Below are 17409 nucleotides of genomic sequence, written 5' to 3'. Positions count from 1 at the left end.
ACCAACCCGTCGCCGCTGCATTTATGCCGCGACGAGACGGGACGCGAGAGCGGCAGCCAAGCCAACGCTGCCTGCGTTGCGCTCCCCTGATCTGATCCCTTCCCTTCCGATGTCCTCCTCCTGGGCTCCCGGCCGTCGCCTACCTCTCGTCTGATCTGATTGATCTCCGCCGATCGCCGGCCGGCTACTGCAGCAGCTGACACAGCTGCTGTGCTGTGCGGCGAAGCAGACTCTCGCTCGCTCATGCTACGTACGGTCTGGTCCGGTCCGGTCGGTGGACCTCAGGCCTCAGCTCGCCTGCCGCGTGCGTCGCCGCCGTGTAGGCCGTAGCGCGGCGGCGGGGCTCTGCCGCCTGCTACGTAGAGTACGTGCGCGCGGCGAGGGAGATATTTTTGGCCGGGCGCGTGCACATGCATGCGTGTGCCGTGCAGCGTGCGCGGGGCCCACCCGCAGTTACCTCTTCGTCTTGCCAGCTAGGCAGGCTGTTCCTCACCGGGGGCCCCACCTCAGCTGCATTTGCATACGAGATACGGTAATCCAATCTGAATCCGTCAATTGCGCTCTGCTGCTGCTACACATCCGCGTGCGAGATGATGATGATGCACCAATTTATGGCGCCAACCAGCCTGAGTTTCCTGACTTCCCACCTTTGGACAAATTTGAATTCGACGACTGTTCAGCTGGACGAATCGCGAATTGTCGAGGCCGGTTGTTTTCCTTAATTAAAAAAAAAATCAGCTGGACGAAGCTGCCACTGATGGATGGATACACAAAAACAGATGATAGGCTATTCTTTCGAGAGAGAAAAAATGATCAACCTAGTGTATCCGCGTGTGAGAAAGGCAGACGGGAATCTCATACACGTTACTATGTTCGACAAGAAGAACAACAATAACTACCCGGCGTAACCTTTACATATGAACAAAGCCAAACTCAATTTTCAGCATGTTAACCTTAACGAACCGAGCTGAACTAGCTCGATATCAAACAAGCTATAATGAACCAAAACCGGCTCATCATCCACCCTTACGTAATAACTCGAGCCAAAATAGTCGAGTGGAACCACAAAATTGCGCATTTTTCTAAATTTATCTGAGGATTTCACCAGCGCTATCTTTTCAACGGTAGGAGACATGCTCGTTGATAGTAAGACGCTAGCAATGACTTCATCAATCTAGAGTATTTATTATCGACTCAGTCTTTCGAATGTGCTCGTAAAAGTAGAGTTGTGTGCAAATGTTCGCAGGGACGAATGTATGTACACTGCGTCTGTAACGTGTGATTCGAAAAAAAAAATGACGTAAGTTGGCTCGAAAAAGGGAAAGGGCGGGTCCGGGTCAAAGATGGATCCATGGATGGGTACCCGTAACTGAAAGTTAGCACGGCGCCAATTGAATTTCAATTTTCGTTACCAAGAGGCTAATCCCAATCAATTTTCTGAAAGTTAGCCGTGACGCCTCTACGATTTCACGCCGATCGACGAACTCCGTATCGCCAGCCTGCTTCGAAAACGACGTGGCCAAGATTCCAAATAAATTCAGGTATTCGGCGGCGAATTATTACAAACACCAAAAAGAAAAGAAAAAGAAAAAGAGAGAAGAAATGCAGTACGTATTTGGTTGAGGATGTGTCGCTGTCGTCGCCCTAGCCCCTAGCTAGCTGTGACCAGGGATTAGCCAGTTAATCGGCGAGAACGATGCCTCATCGCCAACTGCTGCGATCAGTAACCAATGGATGACCCAGAGGGAACACGTGTAATCGTGTACGCAAAAAGGGGCACGTACGGGCATCTGCACATTGCGGATAGGTACCTGTGGGCCAGTGAGGTGATGACTTGTACGTCCAAGGTCCTCTTTGAAAGAACAACTTGTGTTAAATCAACTAAGACCAAAATAGGAAAACAGCGTTGCAGACGCGACAGAGCGAGTAACACCAAGGGCTTAAACGCAAACAACCACGCGTCCTGCGTCGTAGTATTTCATGGACCGGAATTTTACAAGAGGAAGGTGATGAAAATAGGAATAAGGGTGCACACGTACGGATGTTAGCTTGCGAGCAATCCGTACGTGTGCATCAAGATGTCATGAACAAATCCTATAATAACCAAAATGTATGACTTTGCCTAATAATGTAATCAATATATTTTAACTTTTATAATACATTAGATATCTTATGTTTATAACCACAAATAATATAATAAGATAAACGAATAGTTAAAATGTAAGTTGGAAGATCTTATTCTAGCTCATTTTTTTCTCTGGCTTCTTCACGTAAAACAGTTCCGGCTCCTCTCTAATGCTCCAGGCGTGGAGTTATTTTTGACCAAACTGTTTGACAGAGCTTCAGCTGGAGCCGCATGAGAAGCGAGAGGTGTAGCCCTGGGCCCTAATACTGCTCCACATTGATAGAAATGATAAATTAATTTATATATCCTGGGTTTCTGGATGGAAAGAAAATAAAATAGAAAGAGCAGATGGTATTGGAAACTGTCTGAGCAGTGTGCACGAGTCGTGGAGGTCCAGGAGACACGAGTACGTGAAGTCCATGCAAAATGCACACCTGCAGAGCGCTGGATCTACCACACCCCACAGGCCACAGGGTCGTGGTGTGTGGGCCTTTCAAGATTTTCTTTCGCATGGCTGGCTCGTCAGTCGTCAGAGCTACCATGCCATGCATTATTATTCCGGTTAATTCATTCACTGCTCCAGCGTCAATGGCCATGCACGGATGCACCTAACAAGTCAGTACTCCCAAGATCACACAGTACACATGCAATGCATGCACATGCCGTCTACTATTCACCATGCTTTGCTTATCTCTAGTTATAAGAAAACTCTAGAAACATCTGGCAGCTAGTAGAAGCCAGAGCCCAATAACAAGTTGTCTCATTAGCACGCAAAGTCCTCAAATCATAGATCATTTTAATTATTATAGATACGTATATTTTAGTATGTATTTTGAAAAATAAGTGTATATCTAGATGCGTAGCAGAAGTTATGAATTTAGAAATACCAAAACGATCTATAATTTAGGATGGAAGGAGTACATGGTATGAGATCATAATAGTTAGAGAGAGGACCACGCCTACCTCGATCTCACTTGTTTGTCCTTACAATAGGGGAGGCAAAAGGGAAAAAAAAACCGAAAGATTTCTACTCCTCCTGAAAATATCTCCATAGCCAATTACTCTCCGCTGGCGGGGAAGCTCATATAATAATTACATGGCTAGCATTGCAGTTCAAACTCACTTATTGTAAATGTATTTAGGGTAGTACAAAACAAACTTACATATGCAAATTATATCGCCCTTTTTATCTTTTTAGGCTCTTTAACAATGGCAGTGGTAAGTAATTTATCAATATGTATACGTGCACTTTGTTTTTTTCCCCTCTAATGAATGTATTAATTTCTATACATGGGTTTAATTTGCTGGACAATTACTAAAGATAATATAATAGATGTTCGCAACGAATACTAACTCCAGTGTCAAATATCTAAGTTAATTTCAGCTTCGCGATAATTAAGAAAAACATTGTAGATTGATAGTACTCCCGGGACACCCAAAGCAACTCTATACGTTCTCTATTTTTAAGAATTTTTTGTGGCATTCAAAAAGAAATGTAATGAAGTCACCTAACACATGTCTGTCCTTTGATAAGCCTACCTGACTTTATGAATAAATGCTTCTCTTTTGTTGGATCAATGAGAAGCTTGACTACAACAGCCCATCCACCCGTGAGCCGAAATAAAGAACTCGAGTGTACGAGTGATGCGTGAGCAGGTCACGTAGACGTAGGAAAGAAAATCACATGCTATCTGCTCGTGCAAAAGATAGAAACAAGAAATATCACGTGCGATCTTTTTTTCACCTGGAGACCATCTTTAAAATAAAAAAAAGCAGATGATTTTTTTAGAAGAATATCTCCATCTCAAAAATTATTATAACGTTTGTTAACGAATTAAGTTGCTCAATTGACTCCCAAGGATTAATTTTTTTTTTACCGTTTTCTCGTGGGACACAGTAGGAAAGAAGGCAAAAAAAAAACACAGAAACGGAGAGGTCAAAATGGGGGAGGGAGGAGAAGATCTTTTGTTTGGGCGACATGTTCACTGTTGTCTGTGGGAAAAGGAAGAAAAAAGCGCGGGCCAGGCCACAGTGCCAAATCCAAAATTTTCCAAGTACAAACTGCGGCAGCGAGTTAATGGTGATGGGCCGCGGTCGTGACGCCGGAGGGCCCACCGCATTCAATCGGGCCTTTCAAGATTGGCTGCCCCCCGGCGAGGGAGATGGGGACGACCGATCCCTCCCTACCATCGCAACCGAATTGAATGCCTCCCCGTGATCGATCATGAGATCGGCTGTCTGCCCTGCAAACTTTCAATTCCTAGCCCGATGATCGCCGTGGAAATCGGAGTCAGGCCTCGTGTTTTGATCGCTTCCACGATGCTTGCGTTTCAACAGTTTTGGTCGGCATTTTGATGAGATGCTAAAACTACGTTTAAAAATAAGCCAAATCCAGCACGAAATTGAGCAAATGCCCTCCCCCAACTTTTGCGAAAGAAACGGGTGCTGCTTGGAGCCATCATCCACCAACACGAGATTACACGTGTTGGGGCCTTGGGGGTGGCGGAAGGACGTGGCGAGTGACGTGGCGGATCTGGAAATTCTGATGATCTTTTTTTTTTTTGACAATTAATTGTGATGATCTTCATCTGCAGTTAACAATGTTTTTTTTTTAAGGGATGCGCATCAATATTGGTATGCCATGCTCGCTTTTCCATGTAACTTCGGCCCATCTGCGATCATTGTCAGCCCAATTATAGGCCCAGCTACCCAAACGTTATCCCTTCTTTCTCCAGTGCTCACCGATTCACCTCTCCACGCCAGCCCAATGGCAGCTGCGACGGCGCCGCCGCCGGCGGCAGCGATCGCCGCCACCTTCTCGGCGCTCCTACGCCGCCGTACCGTCCGTCCTTGCTACGCGAGATGCGTCTCCTCCAACGCGAGAGCCGAGGCGGCGGAGCCAGAGAGGCGGAGTGGAGGCCTCACTGGGACGCGCCTGGAGGAGGCCGTTCCCGCGGGGGAGGGGCGCTCGCGGGTCGACGCCTGGATATCGGCGCGGTTGGGCGGCGGGGGCGTCAGCCGTGCCCGCGTGCAGGCCAGTATCCGCGCGGGACTCGTCGCCGTCAATGGCCGCCCGGTCTCCAAGGTGTCATGGTTCTCCTCTCTCTGACCTTGCTAAATTCCTGCAAAGTTTGATCGTTGTGTTAGTACAACAATGAGATAATACTGCTAATTAAACAGTGGATGTGTAGCTTAAAGTAGAATTTCTTTCTCTTTTGTGTGGACGAAAAGTATATAACTTCTTATTTTGAGAGAAGATTGGCATGCTGAAAAATTCAAAAGTCATATGAGTTCGTGCAGCACCAGCTGTATTAGCTTACACTTGTTAGTTTGTTATATGGGTCTTTGTTTGTCTATCTCTATCGTACTTTAGTGTTTTAGCTGTGCCTTACGTTGTTGTGCTTCTCTTTGTGCATAGTAGGTTTCGCATATGGTGAAGGGAGGGGATCTGGTCAGTTGCACAGTGTCCGAGCTACAGCCGCTGAGGGCAGAGGCGGAGGATATCCCGCTAGACATTGTTTATGAAGATGACCATGTTCTTGTTGTGAACAAACCAGCTCATATGGTTGTTCACCCAGCGCCTGGAAATGCAAATGGCACCTTGGTCAATGCTATACTTCACCACTGCAGGATTTCTACATTTACATGTTTGGCGCGCAATTCAACTGGCGATGAATGCCCGGATTCTTCAGATGACGATGTTGATGTATTTGATGTCGATCAATTTACTACTGAAGACGTTAGTTCGGAAGTGCGGAATGCTCTTGTGCGCCCTGGTATTGTGCACAGACTTGATAAGGGGACAAGTGGACTTCTTGTTGTTGCCAAGGTATTGAATCATCAATCCTGACAGCAAAATGAGGGAAAAAAATAACCTGGCACTTCAAAAAGTTTGACGAAATTTGCACATGCTCGTAATTGCTACATGTTACTATGTTAGATTATTGTTTTTCGTTATGGATATAGTCCAGACTTATACTGAACTCTTCCCTTTTTTGGACAGGATGAGCATTCCCATGCTCAATTAGCTGAACAGTTCAAGCTGCACACAATTCGTAGAGTATACATCAGTCTTACTTGTGGGGTACCTCATCCAAATTCTGGCAGGATTGAAGCGTCTATCGCACGTGATCCTAACAATAGGATTCGTATGATTGCTATAGCTGGATCAGGCCAGAGATATGCACGGCATGCTGCTAGTAGGTGATTCATGCTTGTTACTTGTGCCCTTTTATTTTGGTTCCATATATGATGTTGCCTCCCCAATGTTATTTCACTTGGGTAAAAATAAATCCCACTCTGGTATAATGATACTTTTGTACCATAAAGCTATTTGCTTCTTAGGATATGCGCAATCACTGCAACCAGTCTGTTTCAACTTCTTAATGATGACCGCTATGCAGTTACTGCTAGCAGGCAACAATGATGGCCTGGAAGTGCCCAGATCAAAATAGTCAAAGGCTCTACTAGTTAGTTGAATCCAATCATGACAAATGAATTTACATTTGCGCTGGTTGGTTCTCATGGCTGTGTGAAAGTTAATAAAAACCTTCATCTGCACAAATCAATATGTTAAGCAAAAAACCACAAATATAAAGTATTTTTCCAGAACTTTCTACCTGTTTAAGGTTCATGGCTTCATATAATTTGGCTCACTTGGGAATGTCAAAAAATCCTACAGGTACAAAGTAAGAGAGGTCTTTGCTGGTGGTGGATTCGCACTAGTAGAATGGAGACTGGAGACAGGACGCACTCACCAGGTAATAATGTGTGGATATCATTTGGATGGGCAAATAACAGCTAGGGAATACTCTCTTAAACATGGGGGTTTCACTTATTTTCATTGCTGATCTTGCACCTGCTGATTATCAGATCCGTGCGCATGCGAAGTATCTAGGGATCCCACTTCTTGGTGATGAAACATATGGAGGTACCAAAAGCATGGCACTGTCTCTTTTGAGACCAAGAACTCCTTCAAAATATCATAGTGGGCTTTCGGGTCTGATATCTAAAGTAGACAGGCCATGTCTTCATGCTGCATTGCTTGGGTAGGTATTCTACAATATGTTTCTTGTCTTTTGCACAGTTTCGAATGTGATTGTTGTTGTTTCCCCAGATTCAAGCATCCGCACTCAGGAAAGATCCTTGAATTCTCATGCCCCCCGCCAGATGATTTTACTGAGGTACTTGATGAATTGCGACGTGTTACATCAGCTGATGGACAAAATGGTGATGATGTTGTCCAATAACAATTTTGTGCCAAGGCAAAGTGAGCCAGGCAGTGATGTTTAGCGTATAGTGTGTCTGGTCCAAGGTCTGTCTTCAGGGCTATGTGGGCAGTGAGGCTGTCAATGGAAAGTAATTGATACGAACAACATCGTTGACAAAGCTACGCAGCAAGTTGCAACAATAATCTGGTCATAAGCAGTGCAAGTGCAGACACAAAAGACGACATACAACAGCATTTTCTATCTTCAGCAGCGCAAGTGTGCGATTGCAGATAGACTACAAGAAGCACGCACGGTAAATCTGATCAAATCAGGATGGTCACATCTGCTTCATAGATTTCAAGTCTCAACAGACTCATCAGAGACAGACATTCACATCATTTGGAGCATTCTGCTTGCAGCAGGTCTTGCATTCACCCTAGGAATAGGATTAAGTTTCATGGACAGTCTATATGCAGTTTGGTTTGCTGGTCTTATCTTGAGTTGTACTTTTACACATCATACAGCAGTTCCCCAAACATAAGTGCATACATGAAGGGGTGGGGGTATAGAGACTAGGCATAGAAGCAAAGTGGCAAGGCCAGCACAATGAGTTTGGATGGGACTAGGAGGTGTCATGAAATTTAGGTGGACGCGATGAGAGTGATTGCAATCCACCCCAAAACACGATCGATCTGTTGGCGATCCTGTTGTCCCAAGCAAGATGATCGAGTCATCTACCGCGCTGGGGTGTGTGCGGGCGACAGGGAGGGAGGCGGCTGCAGCGTCCGTGGGCGGCCGTGCTGACCGCATCGCCCGGCGGTGAGCAGACTCTTGGGATTGGGCGGCAATGGGAATAGCTTCCTGCAGCGAAGGAGACAATGTCGTGTCAAGTTTTGGTAAGGTCGCGCTGGGATCCAGACTCTGCTTGTGCATCTGCGATCAAGGTCGATGTCGGTCGTCCCAGGCCGTCGCGTGTCGAGCAAATCATAGCTTGTTATTATTCATCCATTTATTTGCTCTCGATCAATGAAAAAGGTTGCAGCACCACTGTTTTCGCGTTGCGTTTGATGAATTCGTGGCCAAATTTAACTTGAGATGATGATGCCAAATGACGACGACGACACACAGAGCGTTGCAGGTGATGAGGTTACTTCTAAAATGGGCAATAAATCGGTTGATGTCGCAGCTTAATCTGCTAGATGAAGTATCGGTCGATGAGCGTATCTTGGGTTGTTGCAGTGCGTGATGCAACTGTTACTCACGTTAACGCAACGCTTAGGATGGGTGTACATGGAACAGCATGCATGCAGGATAGTAAGCAGCTTCGATTGCATAGAGTCCGTACGCATGGACACGACTCTACCCCCTGGTTTGTTGCGTGTTTTGATCGGTGTACCATGTGACAGGCAGGGACGGCAGTGTACCATATTACTTGCAGGCAGTTTGTGATTTTGTTCTTTTCCAGCACAATGATGAGGCCTTACAAATACAACGCCGTAGCGGCCTTATAGTGATGCATGGTTGAATGGATCCAAAGAATATGGGGGCTGCACTACTGATATATGCATCATGATCGAATTGATCGATTTAATAAGTAGATACTCCCTCCGTTCCTTTTTATAATAAGTAGATACTCCCTCCGTTCCTTTTTATCCGTCGTCCACAGAGGACGCTTCCCAAGCGACACATGTTAAGGGGCAGAGGCATCACTCGTGACTATGGAAATCAAGAATGTGCTTGGATGGGCTTGGGATTAGGAGTCGTCGGAAATTCTAGTTGGATGGACGAAGCAGCTATGATTACCAAGCGCCATCCAACTAGCACCGTTCGGCCTCCCTGTGCTGTTCGTCGCGTGGAAGATGATGAGAGCTCCGTCGCCACACAAGGGACGAGTGAGATCACTGGATCCAGCACTTTGCTGTGCTGATGTCAAGAACACAAATGTGGAATGGGCGAATCCAGTACTTTGCAGTGTTGAATGCTGATTAGCTTTCCGTTTTCTTTTTGAGCAGTTCAGCAAACTCATCGCCTTATATATATACTGCTGATCATTCATTGCCAGCTTTTGAGTTTCTTTGTTTTCCTTGAGAAAGTTTAGCTGTTTCAGTGAGTATTCTTGGCTAGTCAATTTTCGTGACATGAATCAGAAAACAAGTTTCAGTTTCTAGCAAGAAATAAGAGAGGTATGGATTAGCTTACTGTTTCAGTTCATATGAGCTTCATCAAGCTGTTGTAAATGCAACCATACATTTGGCGGTTACAATCAGGCATGGGCTGGAGTCTGGGCAGGGGGAAAAAAAGTAAATTTTAGTACCTAGTACCTAGGACTAGGAGCTATTCTTACAAGCCCAAAGTAAAGTTTTCATTACGTCCATTGCAAATTTCAATTGTCCCTCTGTATGCTGTCCTCTGCTGTATCACCATTGCTGTGGGTGGCGTTTGTTTCAGTTCCTCCATTATTTTCGAATCGATTCCGATTCTAGTTCCATGATCAGAAACCTCGTGATCAGAAATCTCATCACCTATATGGAACATCAGAAATCTCATCACCTATATGGAACATTACATTTTCTTTAGAAGTATATGTAGTTGATTAGGAGGTCTCGGGAACCTGCCGCGGTTTTGTTTTGGAAATGCTCAATGAAGCAAGCATACTGCTGTTCTGAAAAGTGCAGGTAGGCTACAACTGACGAATCTTCCAGAATATAATCGGGATAATTTGCCGCGGCGCATCGATGTATGGACATATACTCCACATGGATAGCGAAAACATCTCAAAGTTGTTCAATTCCTTGTTGCCACGCATCAAGCAAATGAACAAATGGAACGAAAATAATTGACATTAGCAACATTATTGGCAAAGCTGCAGCATGTATCTAACTCCCAGTTGGATGTGCCTCACAATAGTTTTTTTTTTACGAACCAGACAGGGAACTGCCGAAAAAGAAAAATAAACCTTGACTAGACAAACAACAGAAAACAACACCGGTCGGTTGGATTGGAACATCAACCTACATCATACTACGCCAACGCACAACTCAAACTCAACTCAACCACACAACATCGGCCGGTTGGATTGAGACACCAACCGAATCTCTCTCAACTCTGCCCGATCGGATTGGGACATCGACACGAGCCACGACGAAAAACTCCACTCGATCGGATTGGGACATCATCCCGAGCCTCCACGAACTCTGCCCGGTCGGATTGGGACGTCGACGGGAGCCACCACACAACCAACGCCACATACTGAATCCTCTTTTGTTTTTAAGGAAAGAGAAGGAAAGGAAAAGAAAGAAAGCACCCGCTTGGAAGCAACCATCGCCGAAGCAAGTCACCTTGCCGGAATTGCCTGACATCGCGTTGAAGAAGGTCATGACGTTGAAGATGTCGCCGATGGCAGTCCAAACTGGTTTGAGTTTTCACCCGCCTCATCTGACAGCCTGGTCAAATTGGGACGTCGACAGGAGCCACCACACAACTAACGCCACGTACTGGATCCTCATTTTTTTAAGGAAGAGAAAGAAAGAAAAAGAAAGAAAGCTCCCGACTTGGAAGCAACCATCGCTGAAGCAAGCCACCTTGTCGGAATTGCCTGACATCGCGTTCAAGAAGGTCATGACGCTGAAGACGTCGTCGATGGCAGCCCAAACTGGTTTGGGTTTTCACCCGCCTCATCCGACAGGGAAGACCGACATCCTGGTCGTTTAGCCCTGGCCCTAGACAGGAGCCAAGGTCTGCGCTAGAGATACCTGACGTCGCCTTCAGGAAAGACATGACGCCAATGGCACCATCGACGCCGTCCCAAAGACAGATGGGTTTTCACTTGCATCATCACCGTAGTGCAAAGAGACAGCCGGCGCCACCAGCCCCACCACCATAGTACTGTTGGTGAGCCTCCGCACAGCCGCAGCCAACAACACCACCACAGCGACGCTGGCATACGCCCGAGCAAACCGTTGTCGGCCACGCCACCGTGGTGCCGCTGACTCATCACTGCACAGCACCTTGGAGCCCACCCGCCGCGCTAGATAGAACAGACGTCGGCACCTAGGAGCCCGTCCGTCGCAGGGGCAAGCCGCGACGCCATTGGAGCGACTAGCTGCCGCAGGGCCTGGTCGCAGCGCTAGCCGCATCGCCATGAAGCCGCTGGGTGATGCCGCGTGCGTGCCGGCCGCGAACACCGCCGCAGCCGAGGCACCTCGCACCGGTTGCCGTAGCCGAGCCACACCACCCGAGCTGCAGTCGCTGCCGTAGCCGAGCCAAGCGTGCACCCGACACACACGCCGCCGAAGTTGGGCCACGCCTTCGCCGCCACAAGAAGCAGCCGCCACCGTAAATCCCGACACGCCAAGGCCTCGGGGAAGCAGATCTAGTGGCCAAGGGTGCGGATCCGGCCAGACCCTCTGGGCGGATCCGGTTGCGGACGGCCAGCGGCAACCACCGCAGCCATGGACGCCGCCGCCATGGTCACCACCAAAGAGAGCGCGAGGGGGAGGAAAGGAGATGGGGAGGGTGGTGGAGGAGCGGGCTTCCGGCGGCCACTCGGGCGCCGGTGAGGAGGGGAGGCAGCGCTTGAAGGGGCGGCGGCGCCGGGCGTTGGCGTTCCGTCCGAGCCACCCCGAGGAGGAGCGACGTGGGGACAAAACTAGGTGCGGAAGGAATTCACAATAGTCTTCTGATTTTTCACCATAATCGTGATCAATAATCGTGATCCAAAATAAAGGGTTTTATGAAAAAATTATTTTCATACAACCTCTAATTTGGACCGTGATCGACAGTCGCGATCCAGGGAGTTTTATGTAAAACATTTTTCAAAGTGCCCTCCTGATTTAGATCCGATATTTTGCAAATAAGCCCAGCGCCATGAGATCTCTGCTCCTCCCCTCCTCCGACCACCCCGCCGGCGTCGACGACCGCCGCACCTCCCATTCGGCGCAATCGCAAGGCCCGTCCAACTGTTCAGCTTCCCTCCGCCAACCCTAGCACCAGCTTTTGGCTCTTCCCGTCCGGTGCAAAGGAGATTCGCCGGCTACGATGTACGGCTCCGTCGCCAACCCGCTCTCCCGGCGGAATGAAGATGGAATTGCGTCGAGCTGGTGCCAAGGCAATTGGAGATATGGGAAGCAGAAGCATGGAGTGCCCACGACAATTGCATCTGATATTAGGTGCCGCTGCCGTCGACGGTGCTCGTCTGCTCGAAGATGCTACCAGTCCGGCGAGAAGGTCGTCAGGCAGCAGCTCTGATGAAAAGAAGCAGTAGCAGCAGCATGTTCAAAAAAGAAGATGAAGAGGCAGAACAAGCTAGTCGAGAAGAAATATACGCTCCTTTTTATAGTGATCAGCTTGAATTTTTAACGGGGTGAAAACAAACGCTGCAAAAGAAAAAAAAGCTTTAGTTGGCAGGGCTTTCTAAAAACATCGAGTCTGCGTCTGGATGTCGGCACATTCCTGAGTCGAGACTATACAGACAGTCAGAAATCTGCTACTCCTATATCCTGTCTTAGAACTTTGAAGAGTTCACACCCTAAAAATGCAGATGTCATAGTTATGCTTGTGACTGAATTCACACTTCAAAGTTGAGAATAGTAGGGAGCTTTTAGTGACACAACATTCTTGTGCTTCAGTTGTGGCACATCTATGCAGCACACGGACAAAGGAGAAGGTGGTACTGTCGCCATTGTCCAGAGCAAGAAAATATGAAAAGATAACAGAACGAGGCAGAACTGCTGTAGAATTGCATGACACGAGCACCAAGTTCTTACACCTGCAGGTTGTGCTGTGGCTCACAACTATCTAGTCTTAATGCGACTGACAAATATCTAGTCTTACAATTTTACACAAGCAAGATGTGCCAAACAGTGATCTGGTCTTTCTGTGTCAAAAGCATAGCTGAGGATACAGTAGCCGTGCCTAGCAATGAATCAGATGAATTCAGGATGGTCACTTCTGCTTCTTCGATTTCTTCGGTGGGTTCTTGACTAATGCTTCACCCTCGTCATCAGACACACCCTCAATTGACTCGTCAGGGACATCGTTTGGAGCATTGTGCTTGGTGATGTATTCCTTGAGAATCACCATGCTCTTCTCCTTCATCGTGGCCAGCTGCTCGGATAGGATACCGCACTCGGAGCTGATGGCAAACGATTCTGCTCCAAGAACCAGGTTAGCCTTCACTCTTGGACCAAGACTAGCCTGCGCAGCGTTTGCTTGGCCTTCCATCACTGCAGTTCTGCAGGCAAAAATTGGACAGCAAAGAGGTCAAAAAACAATGTTGGCTATGCCAATGAACCATTAATGACAGGAGTCGTCATATGAAGCAGGAACAAAGCATAAAAGTATCCTGCTGCATAAATTAGATGTCTTAACGAGTAAACAGGAACTATACACTAAGGTGAAATTAAATCATCAAGGCCAAATAGTAGTGCTTGGAGACTTCTCCAGGTTCTCTGCGTAGATGAAACTTAACAATTGTATATGCTCGCCTTATTGATAACTGAACACTGCTGATGCAGATAAATAAATTACTATCCTTTTTTTTAAGCAGCCAGCAGCATTACACTGCTCAGCATTTATTGATAGAGAATGCAATCAAAATTGTACAAACGAGACAAAGAAATAAATAAACTACTACATCCACTGAATTGGTTAAAACGTGGCAGATATTTCATATTTGCAGCTACAGCTAAATCTCCTCACTATCCGTTTAAAACTGCACGGAATCATGAACCTCAGCACAATCCCAGCTATTAGTTTGATGCCATGTTCATCTAAAGCATGATTCCGAATTCCCATCACCGTCCACATGGCACCATCTAGCAGACGGAGGATGGATACTACTCTTACAAGGCAAATGAACCTTGCATCAAGAGCCAAGCACTGCACAGTGCACACAGGTAAAGCTTCGGTCGCCAAACTTTCCCTTGTAGCTAAAGACATCTATCCGAAATTTCACTACCATCTACCAAAAATCCAAGCAAAAACCGCACCATCCAATCGGTTACTCGTGCAGAATCTCAGCCTAATTTTTACTGCACGAAGGAGGACCACTGTTGGGAGCAGGAGTTACAAACCGTGGGCGCCGGGCGCCGGCAGTTGCAGGAGGGGGATCCACGGAGGGTCAAGCCACCGGAGCGCCCGCGACGGAGGCACGGGCCGAGCGGGCGCCAGCGGCCGGCGTCTCGGCGGGAGCCGGGAGTTACTGGCGGCCGGCGGTGGGGAGGAGGGTTTGGGGGAACGGGGAGGAGAGGAGCCAAGCAGACAGCTGCGGTGGAACGTGGAGGAGAGCAGGGTGGATGGGCCTTCCAATTATTTGGGCCGAGTGCTGTTAACAGGCCGACAATTACTGGATGGGCTATCTACTGTAGACGAATGGGCCTAATCCTTCCTTCACACAACAACCCTTTTCTTCTAGAGAATAACGATGGGCCGAAAAAGCTCGCTAAGGTAGGTATTCTCTGTTCTGTCTAGTTCAGTTTCTTTTTTCTTCCTTTTGCTGTTGTATAAAAATGGTTTCCAGAAGATTTGAAAAGAAGCCGAGTTGACAATGAGACGACCGCACTTGCTTATTTTACCCTCCCGCCATGATTCGGTCCTCCGCTTGCTTTGGAACATGTTCAGAGCACTGCACAAACGCACTCCTGAGACCTGATCAGTCTTAGCTAGCTCCCACAATGGATTCAGAGGCTGCCTTTTTTTTATTTCTTTGTTCTGAAAGAACATTCAGGAGCAGCCTAACAAAAGTGAAAGTGGTGACCAGCCACTGCCTGCTCAATCACTCGTCACTTCACTGAGTTTTAGCTGCATCTATTCTCTCTCAGCTCACTCATGGACTTTCCCCTGCTCTGTGCCTCTGGCAGCACTGCACTGCTAATCTGCTAATGCAACGGATGGACACCATTTTCCTGGGATTGTTAAGTAGGCTTTGAGGCCATTAGTGCGATTCGATTCTACCAGAACTGCACTTGTTTAGTGATTGACTTGTCCGGCTTACTGGCTGATCCAAGAGGCTTTATCAGCTGCAAACAAAGCTGCCTTTGCCCCTGCAGGCAGCAGCACATGGATAGGATAGGGGTAGCAACGCAATGAGCAGCAGGGAGATAGCCTTTCTCTCCATCGATCGATCGTGCGCACCATCGACACATGCGTTCATTAGATGCTACGGAAAGAACAGGAACTGGTTGTTAATTGGAGTACTGACAAATTAAAGGAGAGAGGTAATGGAGAACAGGAAGCAGTGGTAGAGGAATGTTCTCCAGAAAGAGAGAATTTTCTATTTGACACTCATAATTAAAAAATTTTCCTTCCTTATTGACCCTGACTTGAACTTTAGTTCCTCATTTGACACTCCCATTTATTTCGTCAATGAACTCGGGTGACCAGTAACCAAAACAACATCCAAATCACCTCTAAAATTCATGACATTTTTTGCAGTGATATAAAAAATATAAAGATACATATCATTTAAAATCTTTAAACTAAAATTCACCAAAATATATTACTTTTAAAGATTATGTGAATTTTTAGAGCATAAAAATACTTTATAAAAACACTAGAGTCATCAGTGTCGCAGGTTACTGATACACGCAGTAGCACACTTGTGTTCGGCTGCCAGGTCAGGTCAACCGGCGCAAAAGCGATGCCCCGGCCTTACCTGCTTTGCTTTGGCTTTACGCGACGACCAAGCAGAGAGGAGAGCAGTTGATGAGGCCGGCCACGCCTTCAGTTCAGGCCTTCAGGGCCAACGCAGCTAGGGCCATGGGCCATAGCAGGCTGCTGCCTCAGGTCAGGCAGGCCAGGCCAGGCCTAGAGATGGTGTAGGGCCAGCGGCAGTAGAGCCCTGCCGCCCGTAGCACACATGCATGCAACACCAACGCAACAAGCATTGCAGGCAGCCAGGCAGCAGTGCCCTCTGGCCTGCAGGAAGATCGGAAAAGAAAACTTTTTCAAACTTTCCTTCCACCCGGGCCGGGCACGGCTATCTGCGGAGATCTGGATGGAGCATGGAAGCGATGGGGCAATGGAAGGCAGGGACCGAGAGAGAAAGGGCTACAGCTCCGGCATCCTCTGCGTGGGCGAGCTCTGCAGACACACCTGTGTGTGTGGGTAACGAATGTCCTTGGCAACAACGGAACGGAGCACAATCCTGCATTCTGCAGCGTTGCGCTTTTCTTCATCAGTCTGAAGGTGAAGCATGCCGGATGTGTTGCTGAACTCGTGAGCCTGAATGTGCAGATCAAATGTTTTTGGGTTTAATTCATGAGCTGAATTTGGACGATCCATCACCGATGCTGCAGCACTACTACAGCAGAGATGGACAAACCATGTGTTGTTCAGTCTGAAGCTGAAGCATACCTGGACAGCCAAATCAAATGTTTTTGCATTTTTGAGCTGAATTTGGATCCACTCCATCACAGATCTCCACTGCATGATGAGGAGGGAGTGCATGCACATGCTGACATGCAGGTGCAGCATCACTGCATCAGGAGGTCAGGGAGGAGCTTGGTCACCGTGAGTTCAGACTCGAAGAGGAGCAGAGCAGATGTACTGTCAGGGAGCGGGACCAGGAGGATCGTCCTTGCTGGCTCGCAAGCCACAAAACACACACACACACACACAGCTTTCTGTCCTACTCCACGCGACACAACAGAAAGGAGGAGGAGGCCTCGCAAAGTAGCCGAATCCAAAAGGCCCCGTTGAAACTTCCCCGGCTTCCCATGGGCCTACAGGAGCCCAGATCCTTTCTGAAAATGCCCAGAAATGCTAAAAAGCTCTTCTGGGAATGAGCCTTTTGCCAATATAGGAAGCTCTTCTGGGCGAAGCAAAAGCTGGAGCCTGCGATAGGCTGCCGCAGCTGCTAGCCAAGCTGAGGCTCGGTTGGGCGTCGCCACGTCCAGCATCGCGAGTGTCAGCGGGCAAAGGAAGAGGCCGACTTAGGTGGAGAAGAAGAATCTGACAGGTGGGACCAGGGGTAAAACAGTCGCCGTGGTTGGTATAGCGAAGTAGCAGCGTTTCAAATGGCAAATAGGCGAAGGCAATCTTTGGAGTGGTAAATGAACGAAGCCAGTTCTTTGA

General features: G+C 47.6%; 1 protein-coding gene across 1 annotated transcript; it reads left to right on the top strand.

Annotated features, from left to right (window-relative positions):
- Positions 1-4868: 4868 nt before the first annotated feature.
- Positions 4869-7910, top strand: LOC117854232 (RNA pseudouridine synthase 2, chloroplastic). The gene is made up of 6 exons (XM_034736533.2): positions 4869-5210; positions 5547-5954; positions 6129-6328; positions 6807-6885; positions 6998-7173; positions 7242-7910. Exons 1-6 carry the CDS (start codon positions 4893-4895, stop codon positions 7372-7374), a joined length of 1314 nt encoding a protein of 437 aa, XP_034592424.1. The 5' UTR covers positions 4869-4892; the 3' UTR covers positions 7375-7910.
- Positions 7911-17409: the final 9499 nt, after the last annotated feature.

This window comes from Setaria viridis, chromosome 4 (genome assembly GCF_005286985.2).
Source record: "Setaria viridis chromosome 4, Setaria_viridis_v4.0, whole genome shotgun sequence".
NCBI lineage: Eukaryota > Viridiplantae > Streptophyta > Magnoliopsida > Poales > Poaceae > Setaria > Setaria viridis.
The sequence above is the reverse complement of the archived record's forward strand: the minus strand, read 5'-3'. Positions and strand labels throughout refer to the sequence as shown.